Source organism: Agelaius phoeniceus, chromosome 9, assembly GCF_051311805.1.
Source record: "Agelaius phoeniceus isolate bAgePho1 chromosome 9, bAgePho1.hap1, whole genome shotgun sequence".
In the NCBI taxonomy this organism is placed as follows: Eukaryota; Metazoa; Chordata; class Aves; order Passeriformes; family Icteridae; genus Agelaius; species Agelaius phoeniceus.
In genome coordinates, this window is record NC_135273.1 from 16,061,527 (window position 1) to 16,080,255 (window position 18,729).

An 18,729-nucleotide genomic window follows, 5' to 3' on the forward strand; every position below is an offset into this window, starting at 1 on the left:
AGTGATAGCAGTAAAGCACTACTTTTGAAAGTAGTAGAGAAAATGTGCTACATATTTACCACATTTGAATTACAAAATATTTTTGAATGTTTAGCTCTGGAATAAAATCGCATGGAAAAAATCTTAAGGAGATATGCTTACAGTGTCAGCACTGTCTTGTTTAAATGAGCAAACATTAGAAGAAATATACATGCATGTAAGAGGAAATGCAATCCTTCCTGAAAAAAAGGGCTTCCAGAGGCTATGTAGGTATGACTTCACTGAACTTACCTAAAAATTAGCCTAAAATTACAATAATTGCAAATTTTCTATACTTCATGGTAAAATTTGCACTTGGGCAAGCTACAAACATGAGAATGTGGGATGTGGTACAAATTAAACATAGCTTGGCATTATTTTTCCTGTTCAGTTACAATATCTAGCTCCAATGGAGGACAAGTCTTTTGACACAAAAGAGCACAGACACACGCAGACACAGCTCTTTTTGCATATATTAGTGATAACAAGCCTATTCAAGTACAGGGTGTAAAGCAGCTGCTGATCTCCAAAATGCTCAGCCACCACAAGAAGTCCAAGCTTTAGACACACTCCACGTCTTTAAAGACTCCAGTAAAGATAAATGCATTTTTGGTATTTGAAGTTATGACTGTACTTAGCCTGGGAAACAAGAGTAAAGATATGCCAAATGGGCAAGTTCATGTACCCATTGGTCAGGCTTGCTGATTGTGGTGGCTGTTTTTATTGGATGAGAGTGGGATGTACTGAAAAAATCAGCCCATGCTGCAAATTACAAGAACTGGCTCCCATTTATGTAACAGGAATTGTCTACAATTCATACAGGATATTGACTCACATTGTAGGACAAAGTGCTTTCATAACATACCATACTGTGGCCTGACATTTTGCAGAACAAAGCACTAATTACCAAACTAGTGAGAGAAATTCAACTTTATGCTATCTAATAGAGACAAAGCATTTTCAAAACTGGGTAACCCAGAATAACTGGGGTTGGGCACTGATATTCCAAGTCCCTCTAGAAGATGGGAGATGAAAAGATGTTTTCACTGCCAGTGAAAAAAAAGGAACAGTTACAGCTGTTTGTAAAAAGGATTGCAAATTACAGACCTGATCCTGATGGAACTAATGGATAAAAGTCCTATGATCCCTGCCTAAGCTAAAATTTAACTGTGAGTCCTGGTTCGAGCAACAGTCAGAACAACTCTTAACAAGGTGCTAAATTTTCCACTCTGAATTATCCATTTTCACAAAAGTAAGATTCATGTTTGTTTCCACTAATATGCATATTCTAGATTACACTGAGAAAAAAAAACCTTTTTCTGTTATCTGTGTGAAAGCTGGATGAAAAAACACTGGGAAGCACAGCTTACTTTGGGTTTTAGTTGTAATTTTAGTCAGAGTACAACACTCCCATTCCTCAAGGAAATACTTTGCATATATTCCCGTCTCTTTACTGACTTCCTTTTTATGACACTTTTATCAGTATTTTAATGCACTGGGTAGTGGTGATATTTGTTTTTAAGCTCTTGGCAAAGCTCTTTCTTCTTCCAATCAAAAACCCCTGTTGCCACGCCGGGTGAGGTGGATTGCTCAGTTATTCCAGGAGCTCACAAAGTTTCAGCTCCTCAGGCTGTTCTCCTCTGCTGGTAATGATTGCAGCTATAGCAACCAAGACTAAACCACATCAGGATAAATTGTGCAATAGGGCCAGTCACCATTTTTTCTTTGACCCTACCATGAAATAAGAAATTATAGTGGATACAGATAAAACACTCTATACTTGTTTCTTTAAAAACTAACTACTTTAACTGTGGTATTGCAGAAGAAATCACTATTTACTTTATCTTGATGGAGGCACCATACTACCTTATAATATAACATGCTAGTTAATATTCCTGGGTGGGAATGACTGTAATAAGAATTTAATTGCTCAGTGTCCAAAAAAATTAAGATGAGCTGTTTAAACAATAACTGTTCATTATTAAAAATACTACAGTATAGCAAAACACTTAATGTTTCCATCTTAATTTTTTTTTCTATTATAACTAGCAAATTTAATCAACATGAGCAGATGGGGAATAGCAGAAGCCAACATTATCTTTTACAACAGTCCTAAGTCTAAAATTTAAGACAGTATCACATTTCAGTTAACTAAGTATCCCAGAAAACTTCTGTCAAAGGAGAATTAAGATTGCATGATGGCAGCAACTGCAGGATCAAATGGGCAGACCTCCAAAACCCTGAAATTAAATTTAGATAATTTAACTCTCTGCAAAACAGAAAATTTAGATACAGTTTAACTATTTTCTATTAAACTGTTTTCTTCCATACAGGCCTGTTGAAAAGCTCTTAGATTAAGCACAAATGGAATCAAGCTGGATTAATCAAATTCAATGCCATTTCACCTCAGTTTTTACTGCATAAAGTGGAATGAGGCAGCCAAAATAAGTTATCAAAGCACTAAATATCCTAGCATTGACTGCACATACAAGCAATTGAATTCATTTTTACACAGTGAGACAAGAATCTAACAAACCAAAATGATTACACTGATTTAATCATTATAATTTAGTGCCAGTTTAGCAAATTGCAACAGTTTTTCATGGTAATTTGACCAATGAATTGTCTCATGTTGAGTGAAAAACACAGAATTCTGCAAGAGCAGCACCCAGTTCCAGAGAGCAATATTCGTTTACTCTCAGGGTGTAGTTCTCTTTGAAATGTGAGCTTTTCTTAAAGTAAATAAAAGTTCCATCCCATTGGACTGGACATAAATGTGTTAAAAAAAAAAAAGGGAAATGCTTGCAAAAAACTCCTCTGCTATATTAGAACTAAAACAGCTGCCTATTTCCTCCTAATATGCAGCTAATATATATCACTGTAACAATTATATTAACTGCCTATTCTGTAGCCAGCTTAGTTTAAAAAATTGGATTAAATCTATTCTATTCATAGATGAAACCATATTGACTTACATGTCTTAACATATAAAACATTTGTAGTCCTTTCATACTAACAGTTGCAGGATCATGAGTTTTTCTTCACAGCATGTCTGTAAAGGTCTGAGACTGAAAGACTGTGTTTCCATGGGAGGATTAAATTTACTGAACCTGACATCAACAAAGGCCCTGTAAATCCAAATTTGACCAAATACTGTTCTAATGAAATGCCAACTTCCACAGCAATCTTCTGTCAAATGAGTGCTGCTCACTAAGACTTCACCAAGAATACTCCAGAGTCAAACAAGAACATTAAAATGTCCTGCAGGACCATGGTCATAGTCCTGCAAATGCTTAAGTTTTTCCCAGTCTAGAATATGCATTCCCAAATGTGCTTTTTATGTCCCCTAGGATTTACACTGGGTAGGGACTAAAGTTAAAGATTAATGCCCTTTGACATATTCTTCCCAAAATAAGATTGGTTTCCTATCTCTACACACCAACAGGGTGAGGGGGAAACCAGCAGTGTATATAAAAAACATCTATAAACATCAACAGCTAGAAGTCAAACATATTTCAGATATGACTCTGTCCTTGCACTTGGTAGCAGGCACTCCACTTGCAAATTAAATCAGAGCTGCTTAATAGCTGGTAAAAGCCTGGTATTTTCTGTCCCACTTGAATCACTCTGGACAGGAAGCAAAAAATCAGACTGTTGGTATGTAGTAAAATCACATAAACAGAAGTGGCAGGATAATGAGAAAATAAATATCCCACTAAAAACCTGTCATAATTATGAAGCTGGCACTGGTTAAGCATATTTGGGAACATTAAAAATCCCAATTCTAGTACATAAAGCATAAATATGAATTCATTCCTTTAATGTCTGTTGGCCAAAATTCCTGTGTTTGGATAACTGAAGGACTGAAAAACAAATCAAGCAATAAAGAAAAAAAACCTATAACTTCTATTTACTAGGTAGAAGTGAACTCCATTAGAGCACATAGAAGAAAATTTTACAAGGAGGGGAATAAACAGACACTTAAGCATAAAGAAGGGAAGGCATAAACCAGCTCTGGAGTCTGAAAACTGAAGGAACAGAGGCAACACAGAAAGGCAAAACTGGCAGGAAAGCAAAGAGAGACAAGGAACTGGAAAGAGAAAATGGATACTCAAGAAGTAGCAGAATGTGAAACAAACCAGAGAAATGACAGTATATTCACTTTTTTCAGGGCAAGTAAAATCATATTTTAAGTATTATGAAGTTCCAAAAGCTACTGAGACAGGCTCTGCCACTTGTTTTAACTCAGGGTGGTTAAAAAGAAGGACAAACCTTGAAAAAAAAGGAGGAAACTTAAAGGAAATGGAATGATTTCACATATTTCTGATGCTGAAATAAATGCATCTGCAAACTTGTTACTTTGAAAGTTAAGATTCTGTATGTGCAGTGCCTTGTCCTTTTTCAGCCTACAGCTGTCCTGATTTCAGATTTGGTTTCTAAAGGTGACAAACTCCTGCAAGGATTTTTCACACTTTAAAATACCATTTGGATTTCAGTGCAGAGTTAGGAAACCAGGTCGCTGGGAGATAAGATGCCTGTTTGTCACAGTTTGGTTTGATGTATTACATGACCCAAATTTGCTTAAAGGTTTTGGCACCTTAAAAATAAATCAATACTAGAAATCAAGTTCCTCTAGTCTAGCCAAGTGAGGTAATGTTGGCAACAGGTAAAGTATATCTAAAACATACTTAACTTTACATATAAATGCTTTATCACAGTCTTCTCCTTTTCCTATATATAACTGATGAGCAGTGAAATTGGAAAAATACAGTTTCCTTTCAAAATCTTGTAATTAGATAATCTCAACAGGCAAAATTTTGATCTGCAATTCTCTTTGTGAAAAATAACCAAACCAACAAAAACCACCAACAACCAAAAAAACTCCAAACCAAACTAAAACAAAATCAAATACCTTCCAAAACAGTACTAATGTTTTTCAGTATACTACTTGTAAGAACAATAAATCACATTTTTTAGTATGTATGTGACAGTGAGCAGTGCCTGTTCAAAGTAATCAAGACAGGAATGATTTTTCAGATGGAAAACAAGGTAATCTTCAATATCAGAATTAAAAGTAGGTTCATTCACAGAATTAGAATTGTTTTTACAGCAACAGGCTAATCCTTTGAAAAAGCTTGTAAAATGTGGATCCTGAAACAGAAGCACAGCTGCTCAGAACAGATCAATGTGCTCCACCCAGTTCAAACTTCATTCAGGTAAACTCCTGTCTCTAATTAAAAAGTCTCCCCTAAAATTACATCAGATGTAATTCCAGGAAAACATGATTTCCCAGATTTTCAGATACTTACAAAGGGCACTAGCTTTTACAAAACTTCTTCCCTGGCTACATTTATGACAGTTGTGCTTACCTTTAAAAATAACAGAAACGATAGGATCTGGTTTCCCAAACTTGGTTTTAGGGATATTGGTAGCAGATTCCACAATCACCCGAAGCATTGTTTCCCTCTTCCCTAAATGCTGATTACTACCGAAGGAATTAAATCTTCAGTTTCAGAGTCCTTAACTTCTGGACTGAAATGCTAGCAGGAAGAGGAGGCAGGGAATTACTGGTTTACAGCAAAGGAGGTCTATGGGTGGATCTATGACGGACTAGCTGCTCAAAGCTCTGGGAAAAAACCAGTCCTGTAAATTGACACCAGGTTCTGTCGTGCTGCACAGAAAGAGCTCTCGCTAGTGAAATCCCGTAACGGGATCCTGTAATCCTGCAAAAACTTTCTTGTTGCTGCTTTTATTCTTAAACTGCGTGATAAATCTCTCGTCAGAAACCAAGGCTAGAATAAGCAGCATGAACATTAAACACGACTCTAGAACTCGATGTAAACCGCATCTGCCTCTCCGTATACCAAGGTATGAAATTCCACAATGGCTTATATTTTCCCCCCAAATTTTTAGAACTTCATTCTTCGCAAATGCTTTTGGCTTGTCTCCGCGCCAGCCTAGTGAGAAACTGGCGATGATCCCAAAAAAAGTGCGAGTCCTCCCCCTCCTGTTGTATTCTGGAACAACACTGCGGCTTTCTCATGGAACATCCTGGATATAGTAGATTTATAGTAGAATTATTGAAATACGTATCCATAACTAAAAATTTAAAAGTATTAAGGAAATGCGTGCAAAAAAGAAATTAAAAGTGATAAGACTCTCTGTACAGTTTGGAGGCATATGAATGTTTTGTCTTAAACACGTGCACAAACACTGCGGTAACATGACCTAGGTAACATTTACATGACAAGCACAGGAGCTTTGAGCTCCCCCGCGCTCAGCCTTAGTTTTTCTCAGCTGTGAACAGAGGTAAAAACCCGAGAGGTTCCCTCTGCCACTGCCACGCGTGTCCCCAAGGAGAGAGGAGAGGGGAAGTCAGCAAGAGGCAGCAAAAGGAGTCACAAGTGAGCGCGGTTCAGCCTAGTTTTTACACGGTCACACGAGACCTAGCTTACTTTGTAATTTCTAAAACTATTAGATTTAGGGTAGACGGAGAGGATTTCTGGAGAAGAAAAACCCCACATGTTCAGGGAGGAACGAGGACACAGACACGTAAGAGACACCACTGAGCGGGCCCTGCGGGCTCCACCCGAGCCCCACGGCGCTCCCCTCCACCCTCCGGCAGCCCGCGGCTGCTGGCCCAGCACCGCCGCGCCTGGGGGCCCCGGGTAGGGACGGCACCCCCTGGGCGGTGACACGAGGAGGCGGCGACACGAGGGGACACCGCCCGTGCCGCCACCGCCCGCGGGCACCATCCGGAAACCCCGGAAGTGACGGCCCGGAGCCGCGGGATTCAAACTCCCGGAAGCGGCACGGGCCGGGGCCGGACGGAGCTGCCGCCGAGCCGTGCCCCCGCACCGGGCCGTGCCCCCGCACCGTGACTCGCGGCCCCTCTGAGCCCCGCGGGAGCCGGGAAGGCCCGCGCCGCCTGCGCTCGCCTCCAGCTGTCGGGAGCCTTGTCCTACCCGCTAGAAGTGATCGCTGTTCCGCAGCGCCTCGTTCGGTTTGTACAGGCGCCTAGAGATGGACGCCAAGACCGCCATAGAGCGAATTATTGCCAAGAGGGGCCTGAAGCTGGGCAGCTCCAGAGCTGACGGTGGGCTCGAGAAGGGGAAGCGGGAGGGCGCTGCCCCGCGGAACTCCATGGAGGCGGTGGCCACAGGCAAAGGCAGAATGGCGGAGCCGGAGAGGAGCGAGCTCCTGCAGGTGAGCCGGGCTCTCCCCGAGCCAGCGTGGGCCGTGTCCCACGGGTACGGCACTCGGCAGCAGGAGCCCCACCTTTCCTCTCAAAACTTCTGATGTCACAACTGGTTTAGTAGAGTCAGTTCAGACAAACTTTTTGTTTCGCACTTTCTTTCTCAGATATTTTTCAATGACAGCTGAGCTAATAAAATCACACTCATCTGACAAGGCTGGTAAATGCAAAGATTTGAGGCCAGAGGTGCCAGTTAGTCCATTAAGACCTGTCCTCGTGTATCCAATAGAACACGTCTCAGAGAAGTCTTTTAAGCACTTCCTGCAAAGAGCTTAACGTTTGAAAACATTTGATTAAGAACATGCCAAAAAGTGCAGAGTGTTTGAACTGAATTGCCAAGCTCCCACTCAGCTATAGGTAAATTGGGTCGTTACATTATTCTTCCATTGCAGCTAAAGAGCAGAAACTAAGACACTGCAAGGTATCAAAGCAACTGTATGTCTATATGACTGTTCCACTCGAGGCAAACCTGTGGTTGCAGAGAGAGAAGTTCAAGACTTATAGGTGACCTAGTCACAGCCTGTCAGGATTCCCAGAAGGACAGGGAAACTTTAGATGGACTCTAGAAAAGGATACAACTCATATGGACTAGGCATACTAGTATTTCTAGGCCACTCTTTTTAACGAAAGGGCTTGTCATGGGTCTGTGCCACAACGTCAGTTGAGAAGTCCTAAGTCAAGGATGAGCTATGGCTGGGCAGCTCATGCACAGTTCTGGCTAGATTCCTTAGTGTATTTTTGGTGTCTGTTGGCTCAGTGTTGGTTACTTAATACTGGTTTCCTATAAACTAGGAAAAACAGGTGCAAAATCACCATCATGTTAGATACACCGGATACTCTTTGGTGTCATTATTTTAATTTTAGTGAGCAGTGGTGTTCAACCACTCCCTAGTTGAGGCTCTCTCAAAATCACTTGCTTTCAGTTTTTCTTTCTAATGACTTTCTGTCAACATGCAGGATTTCAACATCAGCCTTTCTCAGCAGAATTAAATGCTATCACATCTGAAGCTCATGCAGAGCCCCATGGCATCTTAAATGCAGTAATAATTGTCTGTAATGAATACCTGTGCTGGAGGCCTACTGGAAAAAGAGTGCATGTTGAAAATACCTACTAAAACACAAACTACAGGGCCAGATAACATGGAAAACAGGATCCTTCTCCCGAATGCTTTATTATAACTCTTCTGTAACTCACTGTCATGTAGTTTGCAAGAAGGCTCTGCTGCTTCCCAAAAGCAACCAAATATGCTAAGAAATATACTAAGAAAGGTAGCACCAACCTTTTTGCTGGAAGTGTTTCGGAGTTCTTGAACTGCTTTTGTTTTAGGGTCATATACTGTAGTGATCTTTATTCAAAACTGAGTACATACCAAGCCTGTGAAACTTGGTTCTTTGCATTCTCTCCTTGTTTTGTCTATTTCAGACTGGTTTTACTATCACTTGATATATTTCAGATGATCACTACAGTATTGTCTTCTTTGAGTTAAAAGTTTTCTCAGTTAATTAAAGGCTAAGAGAGAGCTTTGAAAGTGAGATATTCTTATCATAGAATCATAAGGTCATAGAATGGGATGGGTAGGAAGAGACCTTAAAGATCACCTAGTTCTCACACCTTCCACTAGACCCTGCTGCTCAGATAATCTCAAAGTACTTGCTAATGCATTTGATGCATAGACTAACACTTACTCTTTTTTATTCTGTTTCATTTAGAAAATACTTTTGCTTGAGAAAGAAAAAGAAAAATACAACCATCTTCTTGGAGAGAAGGACAGAGAAATCCAAAACCTGAAAGACAATCTTAGGTCCAAAACCAAGACTAGTGAAGTGTCTTTACTACAAAATCAACTAGAAGAAAAAACAAAGGAAGCAGAAAGAAGAGAACAGTTACTTTGTTCTCTATCAGAAGAAATTAATAGGTTAAAGTGTAATTTATCTGCAGTCATGGCAAAATGCTCTGATCTTGAGAACGAAGCCAGTAGTACTTCTCAGGCATCCCAGGTAAGCACTGAAGAAATATTGCAATTGCAAATTGGGTTTTGTGCCCACTAAGCACCAATACCTGCTATAAAATAGGATGTTTTTTAATTTTCTTACAAGCTGTGTTGCATGCTGAAATATTCTTGTATGAAGAGAGATGGTACCCAGATGGAACTCCAAATGAGGAACAGTCAGAGAGCACACTTCAGGCAGCACAGCTGGGGAGGGAGTTCTCTCCTGCTGTGTTCAAGGTCACACACAGGTAGTGTGACCTGTGATACTGCTGGGATGATCCACTGCTGCTTAGGCAGGCACTGTGCCCTTCTCAGATTTGTGTGCTCAGTGATTAGACAGAGTGAGAAGGCAGCAGTGATAAGAAATATGGGGCACTAATAAAGAACAAACTAAGCTCCTCACCTAATTCAGCTTCAGTCATGAGAATATCTTTCTTCTCTCTGCTCTTATGAATCCTCATTTGTGTCTCAGTTGTTAAAACTAATTGTCTTTACTTTCTGTGGCATCACATGGTAAATTCTTCAATGTGGCACACGGTAGGACAGCAATGTTGAGTTTCTCCTCTCGTGTGAAGTGGTCAGTAGGTATGGTGCCAGCCCTTGGCAGGGTTTACAAGTCCATTTAGGATTCTACAGTTGTTTTTCCACTCCTGCCCCACTCTAAGGTTCTTTGGAAAATGCAGTAGTAACTCTATGAAGGGCACAGGGAAGTTGTTTAGGTACAGGTGCCTAAAAATAGGCGGCTCTAAGTCTTTCTTTTCCAGCTTTTGACCTGCAGATGGTGCTGGTTCCCTCCACTCCACACGGGAGTTGAGCAATTTCTAGAAATTCTGCTGTAGCCAAATACATAACAGAATATCTTCATCTACTACTTTTGAATGGTAACACATATATATATAGTACTTCCAATAATGCAGTTTATTGAGAAATATCACTTTAAATGCAATGCATTTATTTTAAATTTTAAGACATTTTGAACTTCATTAGAGGTGTTAAAATGTGTATTAAGTCAACAGGTTTTCATGATATTTTTGTCAATAAACCACCAAAATATGTATTACTTTAAAACCATAGTTTTCTTTTAAAATTTTAACTGATTTATATACAGAGGACAGTGATGTTTACTGGATGTCTTGGAGAACTTGAAAACAAGTCTAGCAATGCTGCTTGAAACTGCTAGGTGGCATACTAGCTCTGAAATGGAAACAACAGTTTTATGGTAGAATTTTGAGCAAGTTTTTACTGACGCAGGACTCTGATGTTCATAGAAACAAGTTCAGTGTCTCTAAGTCCTATTTTTATTAGGAAGTGTTTAAGTTTAATAATAACATTCAAAGTTCTGTATTTTTCAGCTATAATTTCTGTTTTAAATCATGTTCCAAGATCCATAGAAAAATGTTGGAAAAAATGTAGTTTGGAGTTGGGTAGTAATGTACATTTTTTTTCCTCACTAAAGTTCCCTCTGACATATACCTACACAATTTCACAACCACTTTGTATCCTGCAGAACAGTTACATGTCAGAGTGGGAGAAACATGACTGTAACTGCTCTCCAGTTTTAGATGGATCTCAAGAAGTCTCCTACTCATACATAAGTCATACTCACTGTACTGGGATCAAGCTCAGAAAATCAGGCTCTTTGTCCTTGTGCCTGCAGACAGGCCTGCAGGATTTCCCAGATGTTCACAGTCTTCCTGTTATCCCAGGGAAGCATCAAGGTCTCTGGCTTTCCCCAACTCCTCCTGTATGTCTGGGTCATTATCAAATGTATGAGGATACAAAAATAGAAAAAAACCATTTACTTCTTCTTGTGTACTTAAATAATACCCTTAAATATCTTCATTTTTCAAAACCTCTTTGCAGAACACCCTTCAGGACTTCCAAGACAGCAGTTCAGCAGAAAATACATTATGGTTTCTGTAGGAAATGTTTTAATGTAACTATAAATTGCAGACTTATGGAATAAATTCCATGTAAATCTTTATCCCATATTTTGTAGAAGAGTCTATTTTAAATATCTGAAATGGCTTTCTACATAACTTGGATCCTTCAAAAAAAACCAGCAACCAACTATAAAGATCTTTAAACACAAAAGGCACATCTGTTTTAATTTTTAAATGCATCTGATTTAATTTTAAAAATATTCTTATGCTATTTATGTGAGATTAATAGCTGTACAGGAGTAGCTTTGCTGTTTCAGCCATCTGTTTTAAACAACACTAACAAGTTGTTCTTTGTCCGCAGGAAGCTGCAACAAACAGCACTGAAATGGAAAGACAATTGAAAGATGTAAGTTTCCTGTAAATTTCAACCATCTGTATGGAGATGCAGAAGAATGTAAATTATCATCATGTACATTTTTGGGTAGTATGGGACCTCAGAGGGTATGTTTCTCTCTAAAATATAACCCCTAAAATGATTTTGTGAGAAGGCAATAATTTAAATTTATAAACCAAAAAACTTGCAAAAGAAAAAATGAAGATTTCTATCATCTTTGAAAGACCTTGCTTAGAACATCAGAACAAAGTGGTTGCTGACAGCTCAGAAGCCTCTAGGAACCAGACACTGCTTGGGAGAGCATGTGGTTGGATTAGAAACCTCCTGAGGTCCCTTCCAAACTGAATAAGTCAATGAGCCAAGCAGCTAAAAAATCCATGTCCTTGTTCTTACAAATTAAATTGCAATGATACAGTTTTATTTTATTCCATTTTCAAGGTCTGTTATTTTATATTTTATTTTATATTTGAGATTGAAAAGTTAATTCTTCATAATCTAGGCATGACTCATGAAAGCCTTTGTTCTTTAAGTAATTTTCCCATTGCTGCAATTTTAACTTATGCTCAGCATCCTGAATTAACTTTCCAAATGAAGATGGATTTATTTATTTTTTGTATAGATGACTACAATTTGCAGCAGACTTATCTAGCTTATCTTTAATAACTTCTAATATTTTGAAGACATAAAACAAATACTTTTAAAAGCTGATTAATTACCAGAGACTTTTTTGTTGTTCTTATATTTCTTTTTATGAAGGCTCTTGAGAAAAATCAGCAGTGGCTACTCTATGACCAGCAACGGGAAGCATATGTCAGGGGCCTGCTTGGAAGGATCTTTGAACTTGAACAGAAGGCAGAAATAGTTAGCCAGCAAGAATCTAAAACAAATTCAGAAGGTATCAACTTCATTTTTACTCCCACAAGTAACCCAAACCATAATTATCTATGAAAATAAATTTTCTGAAAACAAATTCTAGCACACTTAAAATCAAGACTTTGTTCTCAACGCTTTGGCTGCTTAATGGTAAAACTTGGTTAAAAAATATTCCTCTGCTTCCTGTTATCTATCTATGTTACTTGACCAAGAGTACTTCCTGTTCTTATCCACTTCAAAGATGGTTTTAACAGCCTTGACACTCTATTATCAACCTCTCTATTTGTGGAAAGTGTTGAGGCAAATAGATGTACATCTCCCATCCTTCAAAGTACACTTTCAATAGACATAATGGAAGCATTAAGGGTTTATTAGCTAGGTGTGGATCAGATTTTTTTAAATTTACTTTTTTCAAAATAAATATTATAAAAATGACTCAAGATTGCCATGTTCTTTACTCAGCTGAACAGTTGTTACAGGGCAAGAAAACCTGTGACAGGTTTTGGCACCTCTCCAAAGCAGTGTTTCACAATAAAGACCTGGCCACCTCCAGCTCACTTCCTTGCTGTGCAGTTCCTCAATAAGGCACACCCTCTCAGAATTAATAAAATTAAAAACATATTAAGCAGAAGAACAGAAGGCATTGACTTGCTTTTCTTGTTACCAAATTATTGATTTCATACATTCTGTAACTAACCTGCAAGGTAAATTCACTAAACAGAACAAACATTGTGTGGAGTAAGAGCATACCCACAGACTTACCATTAGTAATTCATGGGCAGTGGCTTGGTTTCTGTATTGTTGCTTGACTCTTTCTGGGAAACACTGAAATATCATCACAAACTTGTTTTGGTGCTGTTCAGAAATCTATAAACAGTATTTTTAGAGGGAGGCAGACTCAGCTCACCAGAAAATGTTCCACAGAGTTACTGCAGTCAAAGCTTTGCCACAAGAGCAACTAGAAGACTTAAAGTCAGGGAATAAGAAAGTTCTCTTCAAGCAGCTAGGCAGTAGCAGAAATCCAAGTTTCTAAGAACCTAGCTATACAAGTTGGAAGTACATATATGAAAACTTTTTCTGTGGAAAAACTTGGCCTTTCTCTGAGGGTGTCACTGCCCTATAATGGAGTTTTGCTAATGAGAAGATAGGGCTTAGTTCATAGCTGAGGGAAGGGAGAACATTCAAGCAGGAAACTCTCCCTAGTAAATTACACTTTGAATAATTAGGGTAAGTCTTCAATAGGAAAATTATCAAAGTCACAAAACTTACAGTGCCAAAAATCAGCAAAGCCCATGAAATTCTGCTTTCCTCATTCTGCTTCTACATATATTTTGTATTGCTCCTTAATTTTTGCAGTCTGCCTCTTAATTTTTTCCTACTTAATAAACTTTTCTTGGGTTTTCAAGCAGAAATTTTCTAACCCTGGTTTAAGTAATAGTTGCTACCCAGGAAGCAAGCATTTATTAATCAAAAGAACTGTCCTACTCCTTTCTATTGACTCTTTAGAAGTAAATTATGGCATACTAAAAGATGGTCTGCAAAAGACAGTGGAAGGTCTGGCTTTGGTCAAAAAGGTTGAAGTAGAATCTATCCCATCCCCAAGGGTATCTCTGGGGAGGGAGTAATGCCAGCAGCTTGGCTAAAGAGCCTAAAAATAGAAGTAGGAATCCAGTGTCTTTGGGCCAGATTCCCATGTATCAGTATAATGCATGAGGCCTTAGAAGAGCTGTGTTTTTTACAATATACAGTAAGTGTATTGGTAAGGAAACTTAATGTATTATAAATAGTGAAAGCTGTTTCAACCAAAGTTTGGTTCTAATCTGAGCTGTGCAATAGCCTACTATGTCAATTTCTATTAATAAGCCTTAAAATGCTGATAATAATTTTAATAAGCCTTAAAATCAGAGATTTAGTGCTCTGATTTTTAAGTGTGTTTTTTTCACATTACTAACTCAATTATTTCTAACTCATTAAGGTCATCTACAAGAGGAAAAACAAGAATACTGTGACCAGCTGTTCCTAACTGCTAAGAGAGATCCTGAGACTGAAAGACGCACCATAACTCAGCTGAGATCTGAACTTAATGAACTTAAAAAGACATATCAGGAAACACAAGGGGAAATGATGAGTTTAAATGCCTTACTGCAGTCACAACAGCTTGCTGAAATGAAGACTCAAGAAAATGAAAATAAAATGAAAGAGAAAGCACAAAGACTAAAACAGGAAAATGAAACTCTCAAAGAACAGCTCAGAGAAGAAAAAGAAAAGTCTGAAGATCTTTTATGTCAGGTATGTGGATGGATTTGGTGGTTTGAGATCATTAGCAAAGAATCAAGAGAGATAAAAATTCATAGTTAATCAGAATGGACCATCTCTCTCTATGGTAACTGTTCTTCACATAGATCTAGACTCATTCCTTGTGGTTAAAACGGAATTGTTTAAACATGAAACTTCTTTCTTAATTTATTTCCCTAGTCTTAGGGACACAAAAGAGAAGGAGAAAATACTGAATTGGTTCTAATATAGTTTATCCTTAAGACTAATAGTAAATGAGAACAAGAAAGCTAAAAAATAATTTTATCATGTGCTCCTAACTATGGAAAACCACTAATATTTGCTGTCACCTGGCAGCTAAAATACAACTGATATTTGAAATACGAGAATAAAATTTACTAGACACCAAAGTAGGCCAAAAGCAGAACAACAGTTAAGCTCTCTAAAGACAGACTGGTTCTCACTGCTCAATAATGATTAAAATATGTTTATTTTATTTTATTTTTTGAAGCTGAACAACAGCATTATCATAAAAGTTGATACATGCTGAAAGCAGAGGATATTTTAATGTATGCATTTACTTAATCATTATAATATAGTACTTTCTCTTAAACTTGTTCTCCTATTTTAAAGAAAATCGCATTGTTTGTTTTATTAACATCATATCATGTTAGTGCAGACATAGGTTTTGTGAGTATATTTTTATCAGCATCCTGGCAATCACCAGGCTTCCATTTTTTGTTTCTTTTTCTAACAATAACATCATCCTGTATTCCCCCTTCTCAGTGCAATAATAATTTTTCACTAGGGTTTTCCTTGGGGAAGTAGTGATTTGAATTGAGTTTGGTTCTTGCATAACAGGCACGCATTTGCTGTTTGCGTTGGAATGTAAGTTTGCTTCCATCTCATTATAAATTAATTCTTTTTAAGCTTATTAGCTATTGTATATGGATGTTGTTTGTTACAAGTGCTCATCTGCCTTGTAGGTGCAGCTTCTTCGTAAATCATTGCTCAGACAGGAGGCAGAACACACAAGAATAGCTTTGTTGGAACAACAGGTACACAATTATGTGCTAAAATGCTGATATTTAATGTGTTAGGCACAGAGTCTTTCTAGACTAACTTCACATTTAAGAATGATTAGTATATCAAAATAAAGTAATGCTAGACATGAATATTCAATTGTAGATAATCTCTTGATGCTTTCAAAAATTTTGACATGTCAGGAGGAAAATCTGTAACCTTGTACTGACAAGAGGGTATGATCAAACCTGATAATGTTTTCTCCATAATCACTTATTAAACAGGTGAAGCCTCAGATAAGGCATAGGAAACATCCTAAAACTAATCACCTAATTAAATTTAGCAATATATTTTTGATATAGAAATAATTGCATTGCTATATTTTATATTTTCTTTATTTGAAATTGAAATACCCTCCAATCAAAATAACTTTAAACTGTATCTCTTCTAAGGGAGATTTTAATAATTGGGCACATGTGAATTTCACTGTAATAAAAGCAACAGCAATTTTTAATTTTTCATTTAAATTTTCCTTTTAATCCCATTTTAAGATGTTATTGCAAAGCAAATACATCTGGCTTTAAATACATAAATGGGAAACATTCCTCCCAATTCATACTAACTTTGACTTTAAGTTTTCACTTTGTTGGGCTGCCAGATCCAGATATGTACCACAGACTTAGAGAATGGGAAGCTTGATCGCCACAACCTGAAGCTTGAGTTAAACCATGTTCTCAAGGAGCTGCGCAAGGCCAAGGAGAAAATCACCCGTCTGGAACCCCTGGTATGTACTGAATATTCAACTCACAGGTGAATTCACTCAGGGATTTTGCAAAAACATACATCTTCTTGCTTTGGGATCTTGTTTCAAACCCTGAGTAAGTGTCCCTGCATCCCTTATGTCTGTTCCCCAAGCTGCAGAGCCCTGTGCAAGCCAGGCAGGCGCTGCTTTGCTCTGCAGCAAGCACGGAGCAGGAGCACTGCAGCAGCAGCTCCAGAACAGGCAGGGTGCTGAGCAGGGAACACTCTGTACTCTGTATCAGTGTGTCACCCAGCTTTGTCTGTTGCACCATGACAAAGATGCAATGTGCTTCCACTCACACTTGTTGCTGGTGAACAGGGCACAGTCCTTAGTGCTGTAACACACCAAGGCTTGTGTGCCATCAAGCCTTTAATATATTTTCCTACAGTGTTTGATCAGTGCATGCATGTCCCCGTCTTACAGTGAAGCTCCTCCTTTTCCAGAAACTCCGGGAATCTGGACATATGGAATCACAAGAAGATTTGCCAGCTGTATTTGACAAGAAGCTGACCACATATGACAGAAGTCCTCCCCTGAAACATTCCAGCTGCCTTGATGAAAGTTTTCTCGAGTGTCCCAGATGTAAAGTGCTATATCCAACGAGCCAGCATAGAGAATTACTAGCACACATTGACTTCTGTACAGCTTGAGCTCCAAATGGACTAACTATCTTTGCTTCATATCTGCTGCCAATATGCCTGGCAAAAGATCTTTTAAAGCTTTTTTTCTTGCAGTTGTATAAACAACTGCTGATTTTATAATTCAGTTCCACAAAAACAGTATTAACATTATAATTTGGCCTCAGTATTTTACCTCATGTTTTTGCAAAACAGCTACTGCATTTTCTAGTTGCAAACAAAAATATTTTTAGAGTTAGGAATATTTTAAATAGTAAACTACTGACGGGTTTTTTTTTGCACTATTAAATGTAGGAAATAGTAAAAGCACAATTATTGTGTCAGACTATGTTTTAGTTTTGGCATACTCAGTTCTTGGTTGTTGAATCCTGATGATTGTGCTTGTACCTTAACTGACAAGAATAGCTGCAAAAGATTTTTGGCCCTCATAGTTGCACTATATATATATATATATATATATATATATTTATTTATACATTGTGTGTGTATATATGTGTCGTGTGTATAGTATATACATACATGTGTTATAGATCATATATATGTGGAATATCAACATCTTGATACATAAAAACTCAAGAGGGCCATGTTAGGTCTTTGCTGCTTAAGATTGATGTTCAAACCATCAATCTTAAGTAGCTGATTATCCTCAACCACCATCAGGGGTGACTAAAATGCTGACCAAGGTTTAACCTCAGAAAAACAACTTCCTAGCAAACAAAAACTTCCTTGGTGCCAAAGAAAGTTTATATTTCAGACAATGTCAGAGGCCATTTTTGAATTTTGCATATAGATTTATGCTGAATTAAACTTGTTTTGCTTCTGTGTTTCAGAGGTTAAAGTTGGGAAATGTCAGTTATTCAACCTTAGATTGGACAAATGTCCCAAAGTGCAGTTTTTAACAAATTGCTCCAGTGTATTTGGAGTGTAACTGTATTTTGGTATTAATACAAAACATGAGTTAATGACAAATTCTGGCAACAAATTAGAAACTGGCAAAAAAATCCCTAATGGATTGCAATTGCAGTGTCATTTTTCTCTAGCACTTACTGTAAACTTGAATGTGTTGTGAGCATTTTGTTCCTTGCATATGCAGTGAAATCCCAACAAGAAGTTACTTCTGTGGAAATTATTAAAATGGGGAAATTTTACAAAGATGCACTGGTTAAGAATAAATTTGTGCATTTTACAAGTTTGTGGTTTGCTGAGGACACACAGGTACCCAAGGTGTCTTTTCTCTGGCCTGCTGATTCTGATTGCTAGCTGGTGTCAGCTTTCTCCATCGTGCTTTGCTGCAAAACTGTGCTTTTACCCATAATGTTCACCTTAATCCCTAATGGTTAAAACTTATTCTTAAACATGAAGGTGTTTTCCAATTTATTGAAAACAACTAATAGTATCAAGTGATGTTATTCTCGATTAAATCCAGTACTCACCAGATAGAAAATACTAAAAGGTATTATCTTAATATCTGGAATATCTGCCAGATTTATTGTATTAGCCATTCTCTATCCACTTTTCAATTTCACTGACTGTGTCTCAGGCTAATCTTTGTATTTGACAATTTGCTCAATTGCTAGC

General features: G+C 37.9%; 2 protein-coding genes across 2 annotated transcripts in view; one reads left to right on the forward strand and one right to left on the reverse strand.

The window, feature by feature from the left end:
- The window catches only part of MYOF (myoferlin), a 61,116-nt gene extending 55,531 nt beyond the window's left edge, over nt 1–5,585 (reverse strand). The window contains exon 1 of the mRNA XM_054636872.2: nt 5,388–5,585. Coding sequence (XP_054492847.2) covers nt 5,388–5,475 — 88 coding nt within the window. The 5' untranslated portion in view covers nt 5,476–5,585. The remainder of the gene's footprint in view (nt 1–5,387) is intronic.
- Nucleotides 5,586–6,957: 1,372 nt separating this feature from the next.
- Nucleotides 6,958–17,196, forward strand: CEP55 (centrosomal protein 55). Its single transcript, XM_054636868.2, has 8 exons — nt 6,958–7,224; nt 8,984–9,271; nt 11,509–11,553; nt 12,298–12,436; nt 14,390–14,703; nt 15,675–15,746; nt 16,370–16,495; nt 16,957–17,196. Exons 1-8 carry the CDS (start codon nt 7,042–7,044, stop codon nt 17,161–17,163), a joined length of 1,374 nt encoding a protein of 457 aa, XP_054492843.2. The 5' UTR covers nt 6,958–7,041; the 3' UTR covers nt 17,164–17,196.
- The last annotated feature ends 1,533 nt before the right edge of the window (nt 17,197–18,729 follow it).